Source organism: Xyrauchen texanus, chromosome 7, assembly GCF_025860055.1.
Source record: "Xyrauchen texanus isolate HMW12.3.18 chromosome 7, RBS_HiC_50CHRs, whole genome shotgun sequence".
Classification (NCBI taxonomy): domain Eukaryota; kingdom Metazoa; phylum Chordata; class Actinopteri; order Cypriniformes; family Catostomidae; genus Xyrauchen; species Xyrauchen texanus.
In genome coordinates this window covers 11697081-11717919 of record NC_068282.1, presented here as the reverse complement: position 1 = coordinate 11717919, position 20839 = coordinate 11697081, and the positions used below count along the sequence as shown (strand labels likewise).

The window sequence follows — 20839 nt, the reverse complement described above, 5'->3', positions numbered from 1 at the left end:
GCCCTAGAACAAGCATCATCTCAACTAGATGCAAACATTCTAGAAATATGAGCAGTAGGGCTACTTTGTCAATACGACTTCCCATAAACTGTTATAGGTCTTGTCTGCAAACTGTTCTTTAATCAGTTTTCAGCAATCTCCATTCTGTCTGTACAGCATTCACGTCACACTCATTCTTCAGCAAGATGTCTTGATACTATTTTAACAGTGTCTCAATCTCATTTTCAACTTCTGACCATGAATCATGACGAAAGACTGATCAAATAATTTATTTCCCCTGTATAACTTTTTGTTGTGTTTTCTCAATTTCAAATCGTGTTGAAACCCTAACCTAACCCTAACTTACCTAACCATAACCTAACCCTAACCTGGTGTTGTAGTTCATATTTGAAGCTTGAAAGACTAGAGCCCTTAAGTTGAATGTTTTGAAATGTTATGCCCTTTTTCTGTCTTAGTTAATTGTCTCTGTCCATATATCTCTGTGCTTTCTCCTGCTGAAACACATTCAAGCTGGAAGAGACTTTTGAATGTCCAACATGGCTAATTCCAGTCTGTGTGGCAAACAGTGAAATGAGAGAATATGTTCTCCTATGTCTCCTCTAAGAAGCGCACCTGCTCCACCTGAGGCACCCATGTTTACACTGGCCCAATCTGCTCCAAAGCCTGTAAGCTTATCCTCTCACAATTTTTGATTAATTTGGTTAACATTACCAAATAAATCTTTTATTTTCCCTAGTATTCCATGTATTGCAATGCAATGTTCAAGCTCAGCTAAGCCAACAAACCGGTTCACTGGTACACCTGCAGAAATAGGCCTGCAGTATGCAATGACATTGTTCCTGCCAGACACATCTGTGCCACAGTCAGTGATGACAGATAAGTAAATAGCTTTCTGGGCATCTTGAAGTGTCTGCTCTTTGATTTAATCTGAAATGCATCCCATGAACTCCAGTACATGATGCAACTTTGTCATGTTTTAGACACATCCCATCCCTTTTTTTTTTTTTTTGTTAGGCTGAGTTAATTTTATTTTAAGCTCCTTTCTCTCAACATTTATGTTGCATGCACGAGTCACTGCACGGGCTAACAGCATTTCTCGGGGACCACTTTTGGCAATGGCATGGTCACGAGCATTTTTCTGCTTTTGACTATTGCTGTCTTTTCTCACCATCTCTTTCTTGAAATGGTTACTGTGTTACCGGCTATTTCTTTGCCCGCTTTAGAGCAGAAGTCCTTATAACATTTTCAGGGTCAAGCAAACTCCTAAATCCACAAAGTTTTAAAATGTCTTTCCACATTTTTACTGGCCGTACAATGTTTGATGTGGGCAGGTGTGCTTTCGTCATTCTCTTCATTCACGCCAGCTAAAGCAGAGTCAGAGTTTAGATTAACAGAAGATCCACCAGTGTTGGGAGTTGACAGCGATGAGGAATGTTTGTGGAAAAAGTCTGATCTTTATCGTTTCGCCATGTTCTTGCTTATGGTTCGCGATATCCACTTTCTGCACAAACACTTAACCGCTCTGGATGAATTTGAATTCACCGACTTGGTTCAAGTGCAGCGGGCTTGTTTTATAACGTCAACATGCAGAATAATGTGATTGTCTTCTTTTCATAATACAAGCAACCAATCAAGGGCAAAATGCATTTAATTACTATATGTAAAAACAATCTAGTCGTCAGTGTTCTCTGCAAAAACATCACTTGCAAATTAATATTTTTAGTCGCAAATGCGACCGTTTTGGTTCAAGTCTAGAGCCCTGCCTTGTGAAGCGGGAGACAAAAAATTATTTGAAAATAAAAATATTACCCATGTCTCCCGAAGTGCTGTCTCATTATTTTAAGCCATTTGTCCCTTTCTGTGCAACTCACTAGAATAACGGATGCAAGCTTGCCTTTCATTTTGTTTGTTGACATGTTGTTACAAATAAACTCTCCCCTTGCTATGTGCTGAGTTTGTGATAGATTTTGGGATCGTAGTTTCAGTCAGGGACGATGTTTTGTAGTTCATACATCTAGTCTGCAATTAGTTCTTTAGTGTGTGCTTGGCTTTAAGATATGTGAATCTGACTATTTGTTTCCAGCATCTCACTTATAAACAATTAATTTGATATGCAGTCAAATGTGTGCATAGGCCCATCAACAATTTTTACAGGCAGCAAAATTTACTGCTAAGCATGTTCTTACAATGCGGATGCTACAAGCTTCCGGTTAGCAGCTTATTCCCATTATCAAGCAGTGACATATAATTATCAATAGTCAAAAATTTCAGAACAGTCTGTGTTCACTAAACGTAAATCTTTCTCACTAAAGGCTGCGTATTGACATAGGGTTTCGACGGGAATCCCTGAATGGATACGTAAACAAACACACATTTACATGGTAAAGTTACTCCACTAGGCTCTAGCGCTCTCTGCACACACCCTGTATGTGTGTGTGTGTGTGTGTGTGTGTGTGTGTGTGTGTGTGTGTGTGTGTGTTGTGTGAGAGAGAAAGAGAGAGAAAGAGAGACACAGACATACAGCACACAGAGAGAAAATAAATGTATATAATGTGCTAGATTTGATCAGGTTTCTGGTTAAGCACTTCAATATGAAAACAGCCAAATCCCAGACATAGAAATCCCGACTGGATGCTTAACCTGTTGATGTGCGCCCCCTTTTTGAGCACAAACCATAAAAATGACATACCTGAACTTAAATGGTTGTATTTACTGGACCCTTTGGAGTATGGACACAGTTGTAGTATCTTTTGAAAGAAGACACTTTGGGCTTTAGTTTTCCAAAGTATCAGAATTATTATTTTTTTTTTTAAAGTTAGAGAACTATGAAGTTTATAGTAATGGAAATATTTTGTGCTGAACATGTTTTTAAAATAAAAACAACAATAATAAAAGTGCCAAGACAACCCAGAAATACAATGTTCTCAAAGCCACAAGTCTAAAGAAGTTATGTTTAAAATTTGAAGATGATCTAACAAAAAAATTAGGCTCCTGTGAGCTTTTATCTCTGTAAAATCGCTGGAAGCATACAGAGTAAAATTAAGGCTCCGCCTCTCAAACTCAACAAATTTTCTGATGGCACTGCTTTGCTTATGAATAAAACTACGAACCCTTGTCATGGACAATTGACCCAAGTGTGGCGAATTGAATTCATCTGTCGATCGTGATTTCATAATAAATGTATGAAGTCCTGTTTTGATATTGTATGTTTTCATTTGTACTCCTGGCACAAATAACTAAATTGCTGTTTCTGGAGAATTGCTATCATGAAACAGAGATTGGATATCAATGTTGAACCCTTAGACCTTTGAAAAGATGTATAATTTGTTAACATTAATTACATATATAGACAGTAAATTATATATTAAATGTAAGCAGAGTGACGTCACTCCCAACAAATGCGTATCAACAAGTTAAGGTTTGAAAAAGAGGACATGTCCGTGAAAAGAGGATTTATGGTCATTTATGGTTCCATTAAGGTGACATATCTTTGCATTAACAAGTGCCGCCTTCTCACACAGACTGCTGAGAAAACGCTGTCACATACACTCACAGTGCGACATGATACAAACCTCGTAAAGATATTTAAAATAAAAAATTAATAGCTTGTTATCTGCCAAAATTATGGACAGCATTTGGAATTATCCATCAGTTTTAAAAAAATAGGCAAGTGACGGAGAATTCAGTTAATGCACTTTCTGCTTATTACATCTGGTGCGAAGCAAAATGTTTCGGACACTGGCTGCATTTGGGAGTGCTTATTATTGTAACATGTAGTTATTAAACCCTCTAACAGCACATATTCCTCAAAAGCCTCTGCTGCTCACCATCACCAGTAACGTTTGTCTAGCTGATAACAGTACCTAAGCGGAAGAGTGGAGTATCCAGTATGAAGTCTCTCGCTGTAATGCGCCACCCATGGAGAAGTCTGGAAAAAGGTGGATATCTTACAAATATTCACATATCTAATCAGTTTTTACAGCTGAAACCTTTTCATTTTTAGACATGATTGATAATCGCTGATCTGCCATCTGCCAAGATGTATAATTTGCATGAATTAAGTATTGTGGCACTATAGTTTCAGGAAAGCGTTAACAACAGTATAGCCAAGACATACTGAAGTGTTTGGTGGGTTATGGTTGAGTCATGGTTTCTTTACATTTTGTGTACCCAGAACACTGGGGAATTTACTCTAATCCAGGCCAGAGATTTGTAAAAAAGTGCACGATCCTCCGCTTAGCAGGTACTTGGCTAAGTTTGCCCCCCTGAGGGGATTCAGATATCCCTTCCAAACTGAGGTCAGTGTGGGAGTCTAGTGCTGCACAGGCTCGAGATTGATTTGATTAACCTCCCCTCAGTGGATCTCCTGTCATGCGGGGAGATTTGTATCAAGGCAGATCAGCGAGACAGAAACAGGCCATGTGTTAGAGCCATGAATCAGTGCCAGCTGTAACTCAGCCATGAGTGCTCACTGGCATTTCGGGACTGCCGTCAACACTCCCACAACATGACAAAACTACACAATGCGTTATTTACTGATGGACACATGACTGCCTCATCAACACCTTGTCCTGTTGACTGTCATTTGTATAAGAACCTAGAAATGTTCCAACTATCCAGGGGAAAGTTTGGAAGGGAAAACTGTTTAAGATGGACATTCACCAAACTCGCATTAGCCAATTACATTAATGTTGCTTATGGTCTACAGCTAGCATGCAAAAAAATAAGGCGTAAAGTAAAGTAAAACAAAGTCAAGGCAATCTTGGATGGTGTTGGATGAGAGGTCATTGTGGTAGTGGGGAAAGGCTATGTTTGGAATAAACCTCTTATACTTTTTGCAGGATATATGCAAATTTTCTGTATACTTGGAAGACACAGATGACCTAAAAACATTTGCCAATATACTGTATTCTACAAATGCAACAAACATGACTTGACCTTCCATTTAAAGTGTGACCGAAACATTTATTAAACTGAATATCAAAAATGTATAACATTTCATTGACTCCTTGTTTCTCATTATTTGGGCAGACTGCCAAAATAAATGTTTACACCAAACAGGCCTGAAAATCAGGGCTCTAGACTGCGACTAAAATAATTGTGACAATAATTTAAAATATACTTTGTTCATATGTGGTTTTGTCAGATATAATTTTGAGTTACCAGTATGTCTTACGCAGCTTTTAGGGAGGCTCAAAACTACCAATAGTCGACTGGTTGTTTAAACTACTAATCAACTAGTTGGTATTAAGGATAATGTATATTTATGACTACCACCAAGAAATATGATAATTTTATAATCATTAATTTTGCTACCTGATAAATTTCTGATTATTTTAAAAATTCTACATAATTACGTTAACTACACACAAAGATTTGAATGGTCTAGCTCCACAGTCCTTAAGTGACCTTCTTACACGCTATATTCAATCAAGTTCATTACGATAACAATTCTAGGTACGCCGCCTCTACTGCCGTGATATCATCTTACATTGACCAAAACAATAACACAACCGCTAGATGTTAGCTACTAGCTCACTGTGCTGCATAAAGCAGTTGTTGCATGGTGATCTTACACAAGTGAAACAGTAAAATTGGCCTAGTTGTTTTAGAAGCAAGCTTTTCAGTACCTGGTCAACTAAAAGTGAAGCTTTCAAGCAGAATATCGAGTTAATATAACAAAACATACCATCCTCCATCGTGGATCAGTCCAGGGCACTCTCCCTACCATTGCTCGCCTAACTTCCATTTTTCCTTGATGGTTCTGTAGTTAATTTTAGGTTTTTTTTTTTTTTTACTTTTCCCTACACTGTTGGTAGGTCCAGTGATAGCAGTGTGCAAACAACAGCTAATACACTTCCTGAAAGACTTTAGTTTTACGTAGTTTCTTTCTTCGCTAACAAGTGGACAGTCTGCAACTCGTTTATTGACCACGGCGTGGTTTTGCGCACAGCCATTTCTTTTTTTCTCAATTTGAAAGGCGCGTGAACAAATGATAATGTTATCGCTATTGCTAACTTTAAAACTAGCGCGTTGATGACCCGTGTCGGAAATCCAGTGACGCTGGTAGTGACTATTCTCTCTGACCAGTGAGTGATCTGCGGGATTTTGACATCACATTTAGTATCCGCTCGGCTCGCTTGGAACCTCGACCAAGGTGGTACTTAAAAAGTATCAGGTACCAGGTACTATCCACAGTGGAAAACCCCCAAAAAGCAAGCAGAGTCGAGTTGAACCGTGCAGTGGAAACGCCCCATTAGGTCTGCCGGAAACAGAAACATCAATTATGATCAATAAATTCGATAACATCTAATGGCATCTACGCTAATATTATTCTATTTGATTCCATGTCTCAACCACGGGATTCATATCCTGTAATTACCAGAGCATGTCAGATCCAGCTCCGTTCCTGCTTGGTGTTGGACTCCACTGCTACGTGTCCCTGAGAAATGGCGTTCAAACTACAGCCAAAGCTAACCAGACATCACTTCAGTCTTTTGAATTCAGAGGATGAACTGATGCCAACTGCAACTGTAAGACATTGGATACTACATATGCCACTGCCTGAACCTTGGAATGGACCCCACAGAACCTCACCAAAATGACCTGCATGTTGAACAGAGATGCACCTCATTAATCTCTGCCTGCATCACATGTATCTATTGATGGACTACATTCTTTAAATAGAATACATAGACTATCATTTAATTGCCAACAAAAGCCTTCATCAGCCAAATAACAAAGGATAATGCATCTATGTAAACGTCTGCAGTTAATCCAGGATGGATTTAAGACATTAGTCATTAATCTTAAAGTTCATAAAAAAATATATATATTTTTAAAACACTGGGCCTTAATGCTTATTTCATTTAGAAATGTAAAACCATCACTTGCACTGCACACAAATAACTAATATTGGCATTATATTCATGTTGCTTAGCCAGATGGGAACTGGCCCCCACAGTGAGCCTGGTTTCTCCCAAGGTTATTTTTCCAACATTTTATGGAGTTCTGAATTTCTTGCCACAGTCGCCTTCAGCTTGCTCACAGGGGTTCTGAATACAATAATTTCTTTATTAATTTCACATTTTACAATCATATTTAATCAAACTACACAATGATCACTGTAAGACATTATAGATAGGCCTATTACATATAAATTTTTGTATTTGTTAATGCATGATTTCCTATAAAAGTGCTTTGAATGATGTGTTGTTAAAAGCACTATACAAATAAAAATGACTTGACGTGACTCTCCATTTCAAGTGCAGCATAACCCTTCAATCATGGCCATTGACTCCTGCATGCACTGGAGGCACAAAGCACCCAGGAGAGTGGACAGTTAGGTCAATAGGATGCAGCTCTCAAAGACAACGGTTGATAACCTATTTATGCACTGCGCTGGACTGCAAGGCAGTACCTTTATAGAAAACTTGTGATCTAAAAAGCAATCTGATGGCATTTAAAGGATAAGCCTTGTTAAGCTAAACCCAGACTTCTCTTTTGAGCCGATTCACAAAGAAAAATCTTTCTGCTGAGCATGAGGACTTAATTGATCTGAATGTAAAAAACTAAGAATTTCTCAACTGTGAATTCCTTTCATATAGCAGAATGCTGTCCAAAACTACTCTTAATGTAATCAGGCATGAATCTCACCGATTCCGGGTCATTGTGTTGTTAGATATTCATGACAAAAAATGGGTAACTTAGATGTCATGAAAATGTCACAAAGCAACAAAATCTTAAATATCCTAACAACAGGCTTAATTTTCTTAAATAGAAAATATAATGTCTTATTCTTTTCTTTTGGGGTGAAATATAACCTGAACATTTCTGGGCTTCAGAACATTGAGGCATACTCCCCTAGATTTAACATCATTCTGCATCAATATTTTCTCTCCTCAAAGAAGTCTCTTGCATCACTTCCACAGCAAACACGACAGTTACATGCAGTGACAGTTCCCGGAGTGCCTTGATCCTCTGGCATAGCAGCATTAATCTTTTGGCTGGCAGGGGATGATGAAGCTGCCATGTGTGCGCATGTTGAACAAGCTCTGGGACTGGGCTCCCATAAGCCATTATACTAAGCGTTTAGTGGCTCTGTGCCTGCTGTAGAGAACTGAGATTGAGAGATGAGAGCATCTTGAGAACAGGCCCTGGGTTCCTGTGCTGTCGCTCTTGACTGGGTGGAGGACATTAAACATTCATCTCCACCTTCTGGAAGGATTCTGCCCTTCTACCCCGAGGAAATTGCTCCCTGGGGTGGAGATATAAGCGGTGTGTGAAATCTGTGAAAACAGGGCAGTTAGCTGATAGCGTGGGGGGTGGGGGGTCTTTGGCGCAACAGGCTCAGACCTAAATGAAATGCTGTAATTGACACATTTCACACTTATTAATATTACTATTAATAACCTCAATAAAAATAATAAACTGTGCAGCTTACTAACAAACAAAAAAAGGTATCTAAACATCTCTTTCTGAACCATTCAAGAGATAGGTTTCCCTGATTTTTCAGACCTTTCAACACAGGAAACAAACCACTCAATTCCCCTCATCACTCTGACTGCAAACAAGGTATAGTGTTTGTGTTTAGCACAAATAGGGATCCATCAACCAGAAGAGGCTTGTCAAGTTCCTTATCATATCAATCATTCAAGGCTGTCATCCCTTTTCAAATAGATTCGCTCAACATTTAGTCACGGCTTTTCCTTTGATTATAGGTCATGTTTCAAATTAGAAAAAACAGGCTAAATGCTGTCTAATATGCACCTATTCCAGACAATAATGTACTGAATATTTATGTCTAGACTGGCCAGCTCTGTTAAACTAATAAGGAGAAATGCAACAAAGACGCTCTTTTAATTCAGCGCTCAAATAGAAAACCATGTCTTTTCGCTCAACTACGCCTATGTGATTCACTTTTGTACATAGAAACTTGTTTCAATAATTGGTTGTACTCCCACACTTAAATTAAACTTGTGGAGGCAGAGGCCCAAGGAAGTATTTGGACACTAAAGCCACAAAAATAGCAAGGCAAACTTTGCAAGCTAAATAAATTCCAAAAAATGATTATGTTTTTAAATTATAAAACAATAGGCATACTGTTCAAACCAAAGGTAAATTACTTTATACAAAAATTATCTTGCGACAGTTAGATAAAGCAAGGCTTGACGTTGCCACACAAAATTGGGCATTCACTTGAACCTAGTTGTACGGAGGTGAAAAAGGATATATTTTCAAATTCTAAACAAATTTGAGGAAGCAAAGTTTGTTAAGCGAAATAGATCGGGTTGAAATGAACTGAATATTTTGGAAAGTAAATATTTATTCTTTAAATTTGAATAATTAAATTAGTTGTCAAATGTTTCCAAATGAAATATTCAATGCTTAAAAATACAACAATGTTAAATTTCAACCTCCCAAAATGCAAGCACTGTAAATGTAACGCATCTAAATGCAAGCACTTATAATTCAATGCATTTATTTTTTTGATTAGAGCAATTCAACATGCTTTTGTGCTTCAAAGAAATTAGTCATGAATTTACCTCCATAGTAATGGCTTTATACCTCCTCCAGCAAAAACAAATTATTCCGGCTCATTTCAAGAGTAGTTGTCAGTCAAGTCGGCTCACTTTGTCTGGTTTACCATCTTTATCAACACTCCACTCTGCAGACCTGAGTGGTAGCATCCCTCAATGTGAACAGCTTCAGTTCCTTCTCGGTTAGTTGATTAAGTGTGGTCACAGAATGTCACTGACTGTGGTTGTGATATATGCGTGAGTCAGACAAACGGCAGTCTCCCCTGTTCCATTGAATGAATGACATGTGGGCGAGGAGGACAGGGAGAGTTGAAGGAGGGTGAGCACAGTGCTTCCCTGCGCTGTGTAATGATGTGCTTTATTCTGCCTTCCCTCTGAGAGCCTCTTGGCTGAGCGAGCACATCCCAACAGTGCCGTCCATCAAACTCGGTGTGCAGATCCCCACAACCCAGACGTATCTAGATGAACTACCCGTTGCCAGAAGCGACAATCCCCTTGACTACGGTCGCATAAACAAAGACCGCTTTCCTTTGCTTGCGCGGATTGTGCACAAAAAAGAAAGCACCAAAAAAACAGAGAATAAATACACTAAAGTATGGCGAATCTTTAACATCTCCAGAAGCCATGACCAGGCTAGCTGAGAAGGAAAAAAAAAACAACAACACACAACTCGAAAGATGGAAAGAAGGGAAAAAAGACAAAGAAACCACAATCAAAGAAAAAACAGACAGCACAGAATAAGAAAACAGAGGCAGGCACAGAAAAGGCTCAAACCTCAACTGATCCACCCTTAACAATACAAACAGATGTATACTATGCAGTCATGTTCACCACACCTCCAGCCTATTATATAGGAAGACCCCTTAATGTGTCCAGACCCCCTGACGGAGAACACTACGTGATGAAATTTCTGAGCAGAGGTCCTGCTAACACGTATGCCCTGCCAGTGCTAGACAAAATTGAGGATGTTGAGAAAAAATTCATTCTGTGTAAGGCACAACTAGAGGGTGCAGGACCCTTCTACTTGAAGAACCACCAAGAGATAGACGATCTCTACAAAAAGAAGAGAATAAAAATAAGTTGACATTATGAAGAGGCTTCATAATGTGGCTAGTTTCTGTGTTCATCCCCATGAATTAAATGTTTTATTGGTTTGTTTTGTTATTTAATTGTTCAATATGTGTTACTTTGCTGAAGGTGGACTAGTCTAGATGTTGCAATGAGTTTGAATGACACGTCACTATGAATAGGATAAGCTTCCTGATCAAATTGAATGCCTTGTTGCTTGATTTTAGTGTTCTGTTTTTTTGTGATTGACTCTATACCTTCAAAAAAAACTTTTTTCAATCATTCCTTAAAAAGGTTGTTTAAAATAAACAAGATTTTATAATAAAACTTGTTGTGAGCTTATTGGGAACAGGAGTGTGCTTAAAGGGTACACAAACGTACCCATTAAGGAAGTACATTTAATGAAGTACATTTTAATTTTATTGCTTTTGTCATTTAAAATAAATAAAATATTGTTGTTTAAGAGATTAATATTTTATTTTAACATAACTTTTTTTACTAAAACTAATATCCTGTGCCCTAAAAATGTCTCAATGTAGATTTTGGTGAGCTTAATAGGTACGTTTACCCTACACAATTTTTTTTTTTTTTAAATGGGTAAATATTTCGGTTTCGGTTTTCGGCCAAGTGCATCCAGGATTTTCGGTTTCAGTCCAGAATTTTCATTTCAGTGCATCCCTAATTACAATACGACTAAAAGATTACTTTTCCTTTTATGTATTCATGTCTCTAGTAAGAGATGAATATTGTGCTCATTTGCCTAAATGTCTTCAATCTCATTAAGAACTTTTAAACCGCCCAATTAACATATTGGTGCAGATTAAAAGCTTATGCCTGTAGTTCAGAGTAGGTCTAAATGCTGATAACAGTGGATCAGCAAAAGTGTGTCGGAGTGTGTGTACAGGCATGGGGGAATTTGACACAAAATTATACCATGCTAGCACAGACTGATTATGTAATTCCATTATCCTCAACAATTTGCACTCAAGCGAAGGCAAAGAAAATGACTGGATTGTAAATCTCTGCTCCATCAATTACACACACACAGAATCCAAGCCATCCTTGTTGATTTCACGAGTCAATAGTGTCAAGACAATATTATCTTATTCCAAGCGGAACAAGGCACTTAAATCCTCAATTTCCCTGCGAATCATGAATGAGTCCACATCGACTGAACAGCCTGCTTCAAATTAATATTCCATCTGCTACATCTTTTTAATTTTAAAGCAATTTCAGTCATTATTTTCTTGTATTATATGACAACACCATTATTGTATGGGGATAAAATGCAATGAAAGTGAGTGGAGACTTAGGCTAACATTCTGCCTAAAATCTCTTTTTGTGTTCCATGGTAGTAATACGGGTTTGGAACAACATAAGTAATTCAGAATTTTTATTTTTGGGTGATCTTTCCCCTTTAAACAACCAGTTCAGAGTGTGGGACTGGAAGTCCTCACAAGAGGAACTGAGAGGACCAAACATATAGGAAACTATTTACATTCATTGTGTGCTTTGCTTTAAAAGCAAATTCACTTCACACAATTTGGAAGGTTTATTCATACTGCTTTATTTTGCCCCTCTGTCTTTTGGTTTTCTTTTGACCCCACCAAACACTTCTGATAAATCTATGTTGTTACTGAAAAAAAAAAAAAAACCTACTTGGAAAACTCTTTAAAAACAGGGGCTGGGAAAAAACTTTGGCTGGACAGGGACCTTCAGGGGAAGTAAAAGTAATGTACACCCACACTGAAGATCACACAAAGCCCAAATGGCACTTCCTCATGATCCCCTAATGGATTCTTCCTTCTAACCTGTGGGAGACTGATATGCATCTTGAAACAAAGAAACCACAGAATCTGATACCTGAAACAAGGTGTTGCATTCTTCAATGATGTTCTCAGGATTCCAATGCAATGTTAAAACATGATGCTTTGAGGTCTGAGAGGAGTACTGTGTGAGGAAATTTGATTTTGATAATGTTCGGAGGCAAGGAGGTCATTTTGAAACTTTCCTTGAAGCTCGACACTCTAGTTTTTGATCAGATTATTGACAAAATATAATGTTAAAAGTCTGTTGTGTAAGGCGGCTTGAAATAAACAGGGCTATAGCATAAAGAATATTCAGTCCACACCACATCTCACACATCATTCAAGAAATCCACAGTGATTTAGTATGGATTTTCACCTGGTTGACAGTAGCGTGACCCAATATAACCTCTACTGCCATGGAAACACAAGGTGACTGAGTCTATGGAGAGAACAGCTGATGTGTGGGAAAAACAGTAAGAGACGTGCTCTCCGGCAAAGCTGTCATCCAACTCATACAATTCTCCAAGTTGTGTACACAAGTATACCCTATTTAAAAGCCATATCTAGCCTATATGAATGGATTAAAAGGAATATTCCTGGTTCAATACAAGTTAAGCTCAACTGACAGCATTTGATTACAACATTGATTACAACAAAAAAATTCACCACTCCTTTTCATAAAGGGGTCATGAAATGCTCTTTATATATATATATATATATATATATATATATATATATATATATATATATATATATATATATATATATATATATATATATAGAGAGAGTTTTACTATCTTCCCTGAGGTCTACTGAAAATGTTAGTAAAGTTTTTTTTTCTTTTTGCATTAAAATCACAATTTAGTAATACATTATAATTTTCAACCCGGTTTTTGGCCCTCTGTCTGAAATGCTTGGTTTTGACATAAGCGCCTTCTTAAAACTTAAATGCCCACTGTTATGATTGCCGTAACGTCTTTAAGACAATTTCCCCAAAACTTTTGTTACATTTATAATTTACTAGACATTGTGTAGCCCCTCGAATACAGCCATTTTGTTTTTAAACTCAATTGGGAGAATGAACCAGCTCAACAACATTATAAAACTGAATGAAAGGGTTTTCACATAAAAGCACATCCAACAAATTGCATCAGAATATTAAACTGTTAACACTCACAACCTGTCTACACCTGACACAAGAGTCGCACCGCATCAAAAGCAATAGAAACCATTATAATCAATGATGCCATTTACCATGGAAGCATTGCACCTACAGATGTCCCAGTCCATTTTGTGCTGCAAGTGGTGGTGCTACAACTGCCAACAACACAAATAAATGGTTTCGAAAGTTTGTGTCGATGCGCCCGGTGTAGACAGCCTCAAGCGGTTGCATTGCGTTGCGTAAACTGATGTGCCCAGTTTAAACAGGATGTCAGCACTATAAACCATTACACAGTTATGACATACAAAATATTAATGAATTAAACCACTTACTCACATTTTTTTGCGTTCGCGTCAAAGTGTTGTGTAAATTTCTTTTGCAAAGCTTAAATTGACTGGTATGTTTTGAGCCTAACATTCAACCCATTCTAAAATACGCTGAAGACACGTCCACATCCTGTTTCCAGCATCATTCCTGCATGTTTTTCAAACACCAACAACTATAAATAGCGCAGATGAGCAAAAAAAAACACGTCCATGACGCGTTTGTGCTCAGCTGAATGACAGAGAGCTTCTCCTCTTCATGTTGTAACTTGACACCGCATCTTTTAAAAGCTGCACAAGATATGCATCAAGCGGTCAAAGACGCCTGGTCTGTGCATGTTTATGTACAAAAAGTTTAAATCCAGACAGGCACATAAAGATGTCCCGTGTCCATTTAGGATGACTCTCCCCTGACAGGACCCATCTTTCGGTCACGTCACATGTTTGACTGAATCGGAGCACCAGTGGGCAGGGCCAAGGGTGCAACGATGGAAAAATAGGCATTGCGTATGCAGATGTATTTGGTCCTTGTGACCATTTTTGCAGTTTGATTGAAATAAATGCTCTTTTTATATGAGGAAGTTTTCAGTTAGGTTACAGTGTGGCACTTACAAAGGAATTGAAGGGTTAGAGGCAGAAACATGAAGCTTACAATTTTATAAATAAAATTACATGAATTCTTGTGTAAAAACTTGTGAATTATTTGAGCTGTAAAGTTGTTTAAGACACAGTATTCACTTTGTTTTAGGGTTTACTACGTTACATCACCAATGAAGTTGTAAAATTGGAAAGAACACAATAGTTTAGTAAAGCAATTTTAAAAACTGAAATCATGTTAACACCCATATTGTTTACGTCTTCTTTTGGATATACATTTGAAACAGAGCAGGGCTCAACGCTAAGGATTTTTTCTATTAATGGCAATTTCCCCCAAAATTGTGTTACATTTATAATTTACAAAGCATTATTTATGCCTTATGTACCCTCATACAAGCGCTTTACATATATAAATTCATAAATACATCATATTAATTTCAGCCGTCGCACCATTTACATGTATTTAAGCAAAGAGTTCTGTGGAGCATAGGATGTGTTTTCGGTCATTCGTTTAGTCGTGATGTCATGACTTTTTGGCCTTGTGTAGTGTTTTCACAACCAGGATCAAAGATTTAGGCCTAGCGACTGAGTACAAGATTTGATTATTGGCTGAATTAACGTGAGAATCCCTGAGAGAGGAAACCTTGCTAATACATCAGTGGTGATGTGTTAAATACAGTAGGTAATAATTAGGCCTAATCTGTGAATTAAGAATGTGGATATAAACATAAAATTAGACAACCCAATCAATACCAACACTAACACATACACAAAGCACAGAAAGAAAATACCTGTACAGTCCAGAAATGTAACAGGTGTGTTATGAGATTGATATGAAGTAGACAGATTTAAATGTCGTCCTCGAGCTGAACAACTCTTCTATTACTAATAGCCAAAGTGATTTTGCTTCTTTTCATAAACACCTTTATCATTTCAAATTAATCTTTACACTTTGAAAAAAAGATCACTGAATTACATGTTTAGGATAAAATTTTGGATACGGAGCAGCTCATAATTTCCAGCCACGTGGATAACCGGTTTAACAGTTTGTTACGTTTCATGCAGCGCTTCATCTCTAAAAGCGAACTAATGAGAAAATGTGCTTATTTTGACTGTGAGAACATAACTATTGCTCTGTAACTTTACGAAGAGAGAGATGCACGGAGATAGAATGGTTTACAGTCCAACAGAAAGAACCTGTTGATTTATTGTGTTCCAGTGTGTGGATCGCTAATTTTCACCAACATGTTCAAAGGAAAATCTTTTGGAATATTATGCAATATGAACACGGAATGTGAGCAGGAATACTTAAAATGTTGTGCAAAACGTGCAATCCCGCTCCAAAATTCACGAAGTCAGATTTTTTTCTACACATTGGTAATTGCTGCTGCAAAGACACTTGGAATAGGGTGAGGACAGTTCTAGGAGAGAGTGCTTAGTGTCTGCATAATCGTGTGCGCTCGTGCAACAGTGCCTCACCGTGTCCAGTACATTGTGTGCTCACGCCTGCGTCTTTGCAAGCTAAAATATAAATCATGCTCACTCATCTCTGAGAGCTCAGTTATGGAAGACTTTGTTCACTCAGTGTAATTTTTTTGCTCTCTTGCACTAACGTTATAAATACTGCACTGGCCTGATCGAGCAAGTGACAGTTCTAGTAACTGGCCTGAATCGCTCTCACACTGGCCAAAGCAGCGTTGCCTTTAACATACACTGTAAAAGCGGCGTACTATTTACTTGTGTACATGCAGCTCCTCCTGTAAGCGGCTTTCTCCACAGCAATGTAATTGACCGGTTTTATTCCCTGTTGCTTTGCTTAAATTCCAGATATTCCAGAGTATTTGCTGTGTTTGTTTCCTTAACTTACTACCGCAACCTGTAGAGGAATTGCGCTGCAATTATGGAATTTCCCTTCTTACATAAAATTCCAGGGATCCCCCAATGTAGAAGCACATATACGCGAATATGAGAGCATCTGAAACTTTCTGAGGTTTAACTTGTTTTTTCGCAAAGCCATGGGCAGCCTTGTTTTCAATTGTTACATTCTGCTCATGTGTATAGTATCACTTTATTTAGTAACCTGGTCAAACAATGCACCATTTAGAAGATTAAGGCTGCAGATTCCTTCCAATGAAAGGATTGATCAATCTAAGTGACTTCCAGCCGATGATTTCTTCTTATGTATAAAGAGTGCACAATAGACAACACAACAGCAAACCAGTAAGTCCTTACCTTGTTTTTGTTATGGCAATGTAGAATTTGTGACAAAATTGATGACATCCATCGGTTTTGACTGCAATAGTCCATTACATGATATATATATAGTAAATCTTTGCCCAAAAACACGCAAACTTGTATAAAAATCCATAGAACTTCCATTGTTTACATCATGAAATCTGGTAAACAAGATGACATCATCCTTTTTATTCGAAAAGCTATGCACGTCTAACGAGCTCTTCGGTAAAACAAACCGTATAAATGCGGTTTATAGTGTCTAGAACAGAAGTATCACACCCCTGATGTTTTTTGAAGAAAACGGAGTTAAAGTTTTAGACCTATATGATGTCTGTTCATGCATAGGCAAATTTGTTCAGTTAAACAAAATAAAATCTACTAATAGCACTCTAGAGGGTTGTAATTTATGAGGACATGTAACCAATTAAATTACGAATACAGTAACATGTGGGTGTTGATAGTTTGCATAAATTATCGTGTCATTTCATAAGTGAAAAACACTTCTCATTGACAACGCTGGCCTTTTCAGAAAGGCACCCAGACAAGCACTTAGATAAAGGCTTAAAGAAAGCATATTTTTGCTAGCATCACCTTCAAATTTGATACATAGCTTGGCAAGACTTCGGGCTTTAGCCTGTTGTCTTTTTAGATGCCTATACCACAGCATTGTGTACTTATTTCATAATAAGTGTGAAATATGTTTTTATCTTTTGTGTTTGCACTTCTTTATCTCTGAGTTAGTAACAGATTGAGTAATTTTGAAGATTTAATTTCAAAGATTTCAAAAGTTAGCTTTCTAAAGATACCTTGATGTGTGTAGTTAGAGGGACTCATGAGCAGTAAACCTTTCATTTTGTGTATGTCATTTACCCCGTTCTTCACCAAAGTGGGGGTGCCAGGAAAGTTTAATGCAGTTAGTGAATATAAATAAGGGAGTAAAAACGTTTGCTTCTATTGTGCTCAATTAAATTATTTCTGTAAAAAGCTGCCTTTAATTATCATCTTGGTATACTGATGCTGTGCAAGAAAATAATCGATGTACCCGAATCCAATGTGTGCACTGCAATCACATCAAGCTACGCAACAATCCTTAGACTTTACGTAGCCCTTTTCAACATGACAAAAACTTTGGTAATCTAGAGCATCCTTACACCCATGGGCTGTGGTAGCATTCTTTGAACTCCAAAGACCAACAAAGATCAAATAACTGGCAGGTGGAATGCGTTATCACACCACAAAAGCCCATTCATTGAGAGAAGCGGAGATAAAAGGTGCAGAGATGGAAGCATAAACCACTGAACACTTGTAAGAGAGTGGATCATTTCCCTGCGAGCACCCCGCCGCTCACTCCTGTGCACTACTGGAATACATCAAACATGGACAGGATGGCTAATTAGTCCTCATTACAAAAGGAGCCAGGCTTCTTACATCAGCAAACAATTGCATCCATCAAAGGTTGACAGCATAGTTCAAACACAGGCAGAGCAGCTCTCATCAGCAATATTGTATCATTCTATTTAGCAGACTGATAGGTGCTGGGCAGCTGCCAGGGAGAGATGTACAAGGGGTTTCCGACATGCATGGCATCATTTCCTGTCATGAACGTAATGCACTTGCATTGTGTAAACAGATACACGAGTTCTGCTTGGTTTAGAAGGAAATAAATAGACTAATTGTTGACAATTACACTGCTTTGGAGTGTCTGAATTCTCCCAACACCTCTTCTTTCCCTTAAATGTCAGAAAAGCAGTGTAAAAGAGCACATGAAAAGGTTAGATCATGTGGATCACTATATTACTCATAGCTGTAGACACCACATCAATCAGCTGATGAGAAATGTTGGCGGTTTACACATCATAACAAACAAAGCGGAGCCCAGAAAGACGTAGAACATACGTAAGTTAGGACACACTACTATCTTCACTTACAGGAACAAGACCTGGATGGTATTTCAGGCAAACCCGACACATTCATACTAATACATGGGTTTTTTATGAGTGGCCTTGCACCACTAGATCTGTTAATGACGAGCATTCCTACGGAATTTCACAGAAATTAGCGCAATGAAATAAAATTTATCAAAAATATCATGTCAGTGTATTCTAACAAATAGACATTGCCTCACTTGTGGAGCTCAAACAGAGATCTTCAGCAGCCATTTCAGAATCACTGCTAATGATGTTTGGCTGTGAGAAGCATTTTAAAAGGTAGAACAAGAATTTCTGACAGCTGATTGACCTTTGTACATTTCCAGGCACTTTAAAAAGACTTTCCGGTGTTGGATCTGAACAGCAAATATCTTTATAGGAGTCAAAGGGAGAGGCAAGCATGCACAATATAGGATTTATGTACACTCCCACATATTAAATCCCTTTTATCAAACCCAATATTCAGCAACAAATACTAGTCATGTATTTCGACCAAAAATCTAACTCGATTCTGGAGCCACACAAGATCACTATGCAAACACTACAGCATTGCAATGCCAGGTATCCATCTGCAAGTGTGCATGATCGTGGAGCTGCAATTAAAGGAATGTATCTGGAGGCATATTCTGTCAAAATTAAGCAATAAACTGCATTCTACATATTGCAGGGCAAAATTAAAATGAAAAAAAAAAAAATGAAGAAAACAAAGTTTCAATTTGCCTACCACTGCAATGGATGAGCAAGCTGGCTACCACAATCAATCTAGAACCAGTCATCACACACACTCAATAAATGACATTTAACTTGCATGAGAGCTGGATCTCCATGAATCTTAATGAGCAAATCAACAAGTAAACATCCAAATCAGCAGCATCAGTAATGAGATGTGGATTATGTAGCTGCAGAAATTCAAATGTAAATGCCCATACCTGGTAGACGTGCCCTTCCGTACATCACAGATGCTGCATTTGAACGCTTCTGCACTGTTTTTGAAAGTGCACACGCTACAGTCCCAAAAGCCGTCATCCGCCGTGGGTTTGGCTTGTCTTTTTGGCCTTGAACAACAAAAAGACCAACACATTAAGGTCAAGTTCCATGTATGGCAAATAACACGACTTAAACTGGCTCACACTGGCACAAAGTGACAGAAAATCCGACCCGTGACGCCTGCTGGCGGTTTTTTAAAACCGGAAAATACTGGAAATACTCGCTAACCAGCTAACTGTCAAGTGTTATTCTCTGCGACTCATAGTCAGCGGGTTTAAGAGACATAAAATACTTAAAGGGCTAGATCGGTGTCCGTTGGCACGGCAGCTAACGTTAGCCATAGAGCTAAATTGATCGCCTTGGTGAACGGCGTGAAATTGAAACTCAAACCCGTCCATTTCAGCGAGAACTTAGACTAAAAAGCCCGTCCGAAGAGGCCAGGCGTATCCCTTGAGGGAAGAAAAATCCTCTTTGTCTGAGCAGGACTGAGCCGTGTTAGAGTCCCTCATGAGACAGAGAAAGCCGCCATAGCTGCGCTTGTATCTCAGTCGAGCTACACAAACTGAGAGAAAGGAGAAACACTCCTCGAGACAAGCATCCGAAAATCCACCGAGCGCGCGGACACCGAAATCACCTCAAAAACGAAGGACCGTTGAAGCGTTCTTACCTGGTCGGGCTCTTTTTGTCGCCCATTGTGGAAAGGTAGGCTCTTAAAAGACCGAGAAGGGTTAAGTAATTAACAATAATTGTGTGCGAAGGTCCGTGTGCGCGTGTATGCGTGTGTACGGTGAATCCACACAGAGAGAACCGCTTGCAGGCAGACTCGCATTCCCCCGACTGACTGACTAGCTGACTCTAGGCAGGGCGAAGCGACTGCGGACCGCGTGACTCTGCCGGCCAATCACTGCTGACTTCGTTTTAAATGTCTCGCCAGAAATATTCGGCATGGATAGAGCGATAGTTCTACACTGCTCTCCGATTGACAAACGTAATTAGAGTGTGTGCCTGTCGAGGCAAAAGAAAGCAGCAGAGAGAGCTGGTCTTGACGACTGACTGAATGACTGGTCACTAAATGAGCTCTGTCACCAGCAGCACTAGGGAGTGTGTGCAATATATGTGTGCATACGTGTCAAAGTGGGATTGCGCTATAGGGGCAGGGTATATGGGGAGAAAAGATAAGTTCATCTAGGGA

The 20839-nt window shown here is 38.5% G+C and overlaps 1 protein-coding gene across 1 annotated transcript in view; it reads right to left on the bottom strand.

Annotated features, from left to right (window-relative positions):
• LOC127646986 (RING1 and YY1-binding protein B-like) overlaps positions 1–20497 on the bottom strand; it is a 39415-nt gene extending 18918 nt beyond the window's left edge. Inside the window, exons 1-2 of the mRNA XM_052131013.1 lie at positions 20315–20497; positions 19590–19715 (exon numbers count right to left, since the gene is read on the bottom strand). Coding sequence (XP_051986973.1) covers positions 19590–19715; positions 20315–20340 — 152 coding nt within the window. The 5' untranslated portion in view covers positions 20341–20497. The remainder of the gene's footprint in view (positions 1–19589; positions 19716–20314) is intronic.
• Between the last annotated feature and the right edge of the window lie 342 nt (positions 20498–20839).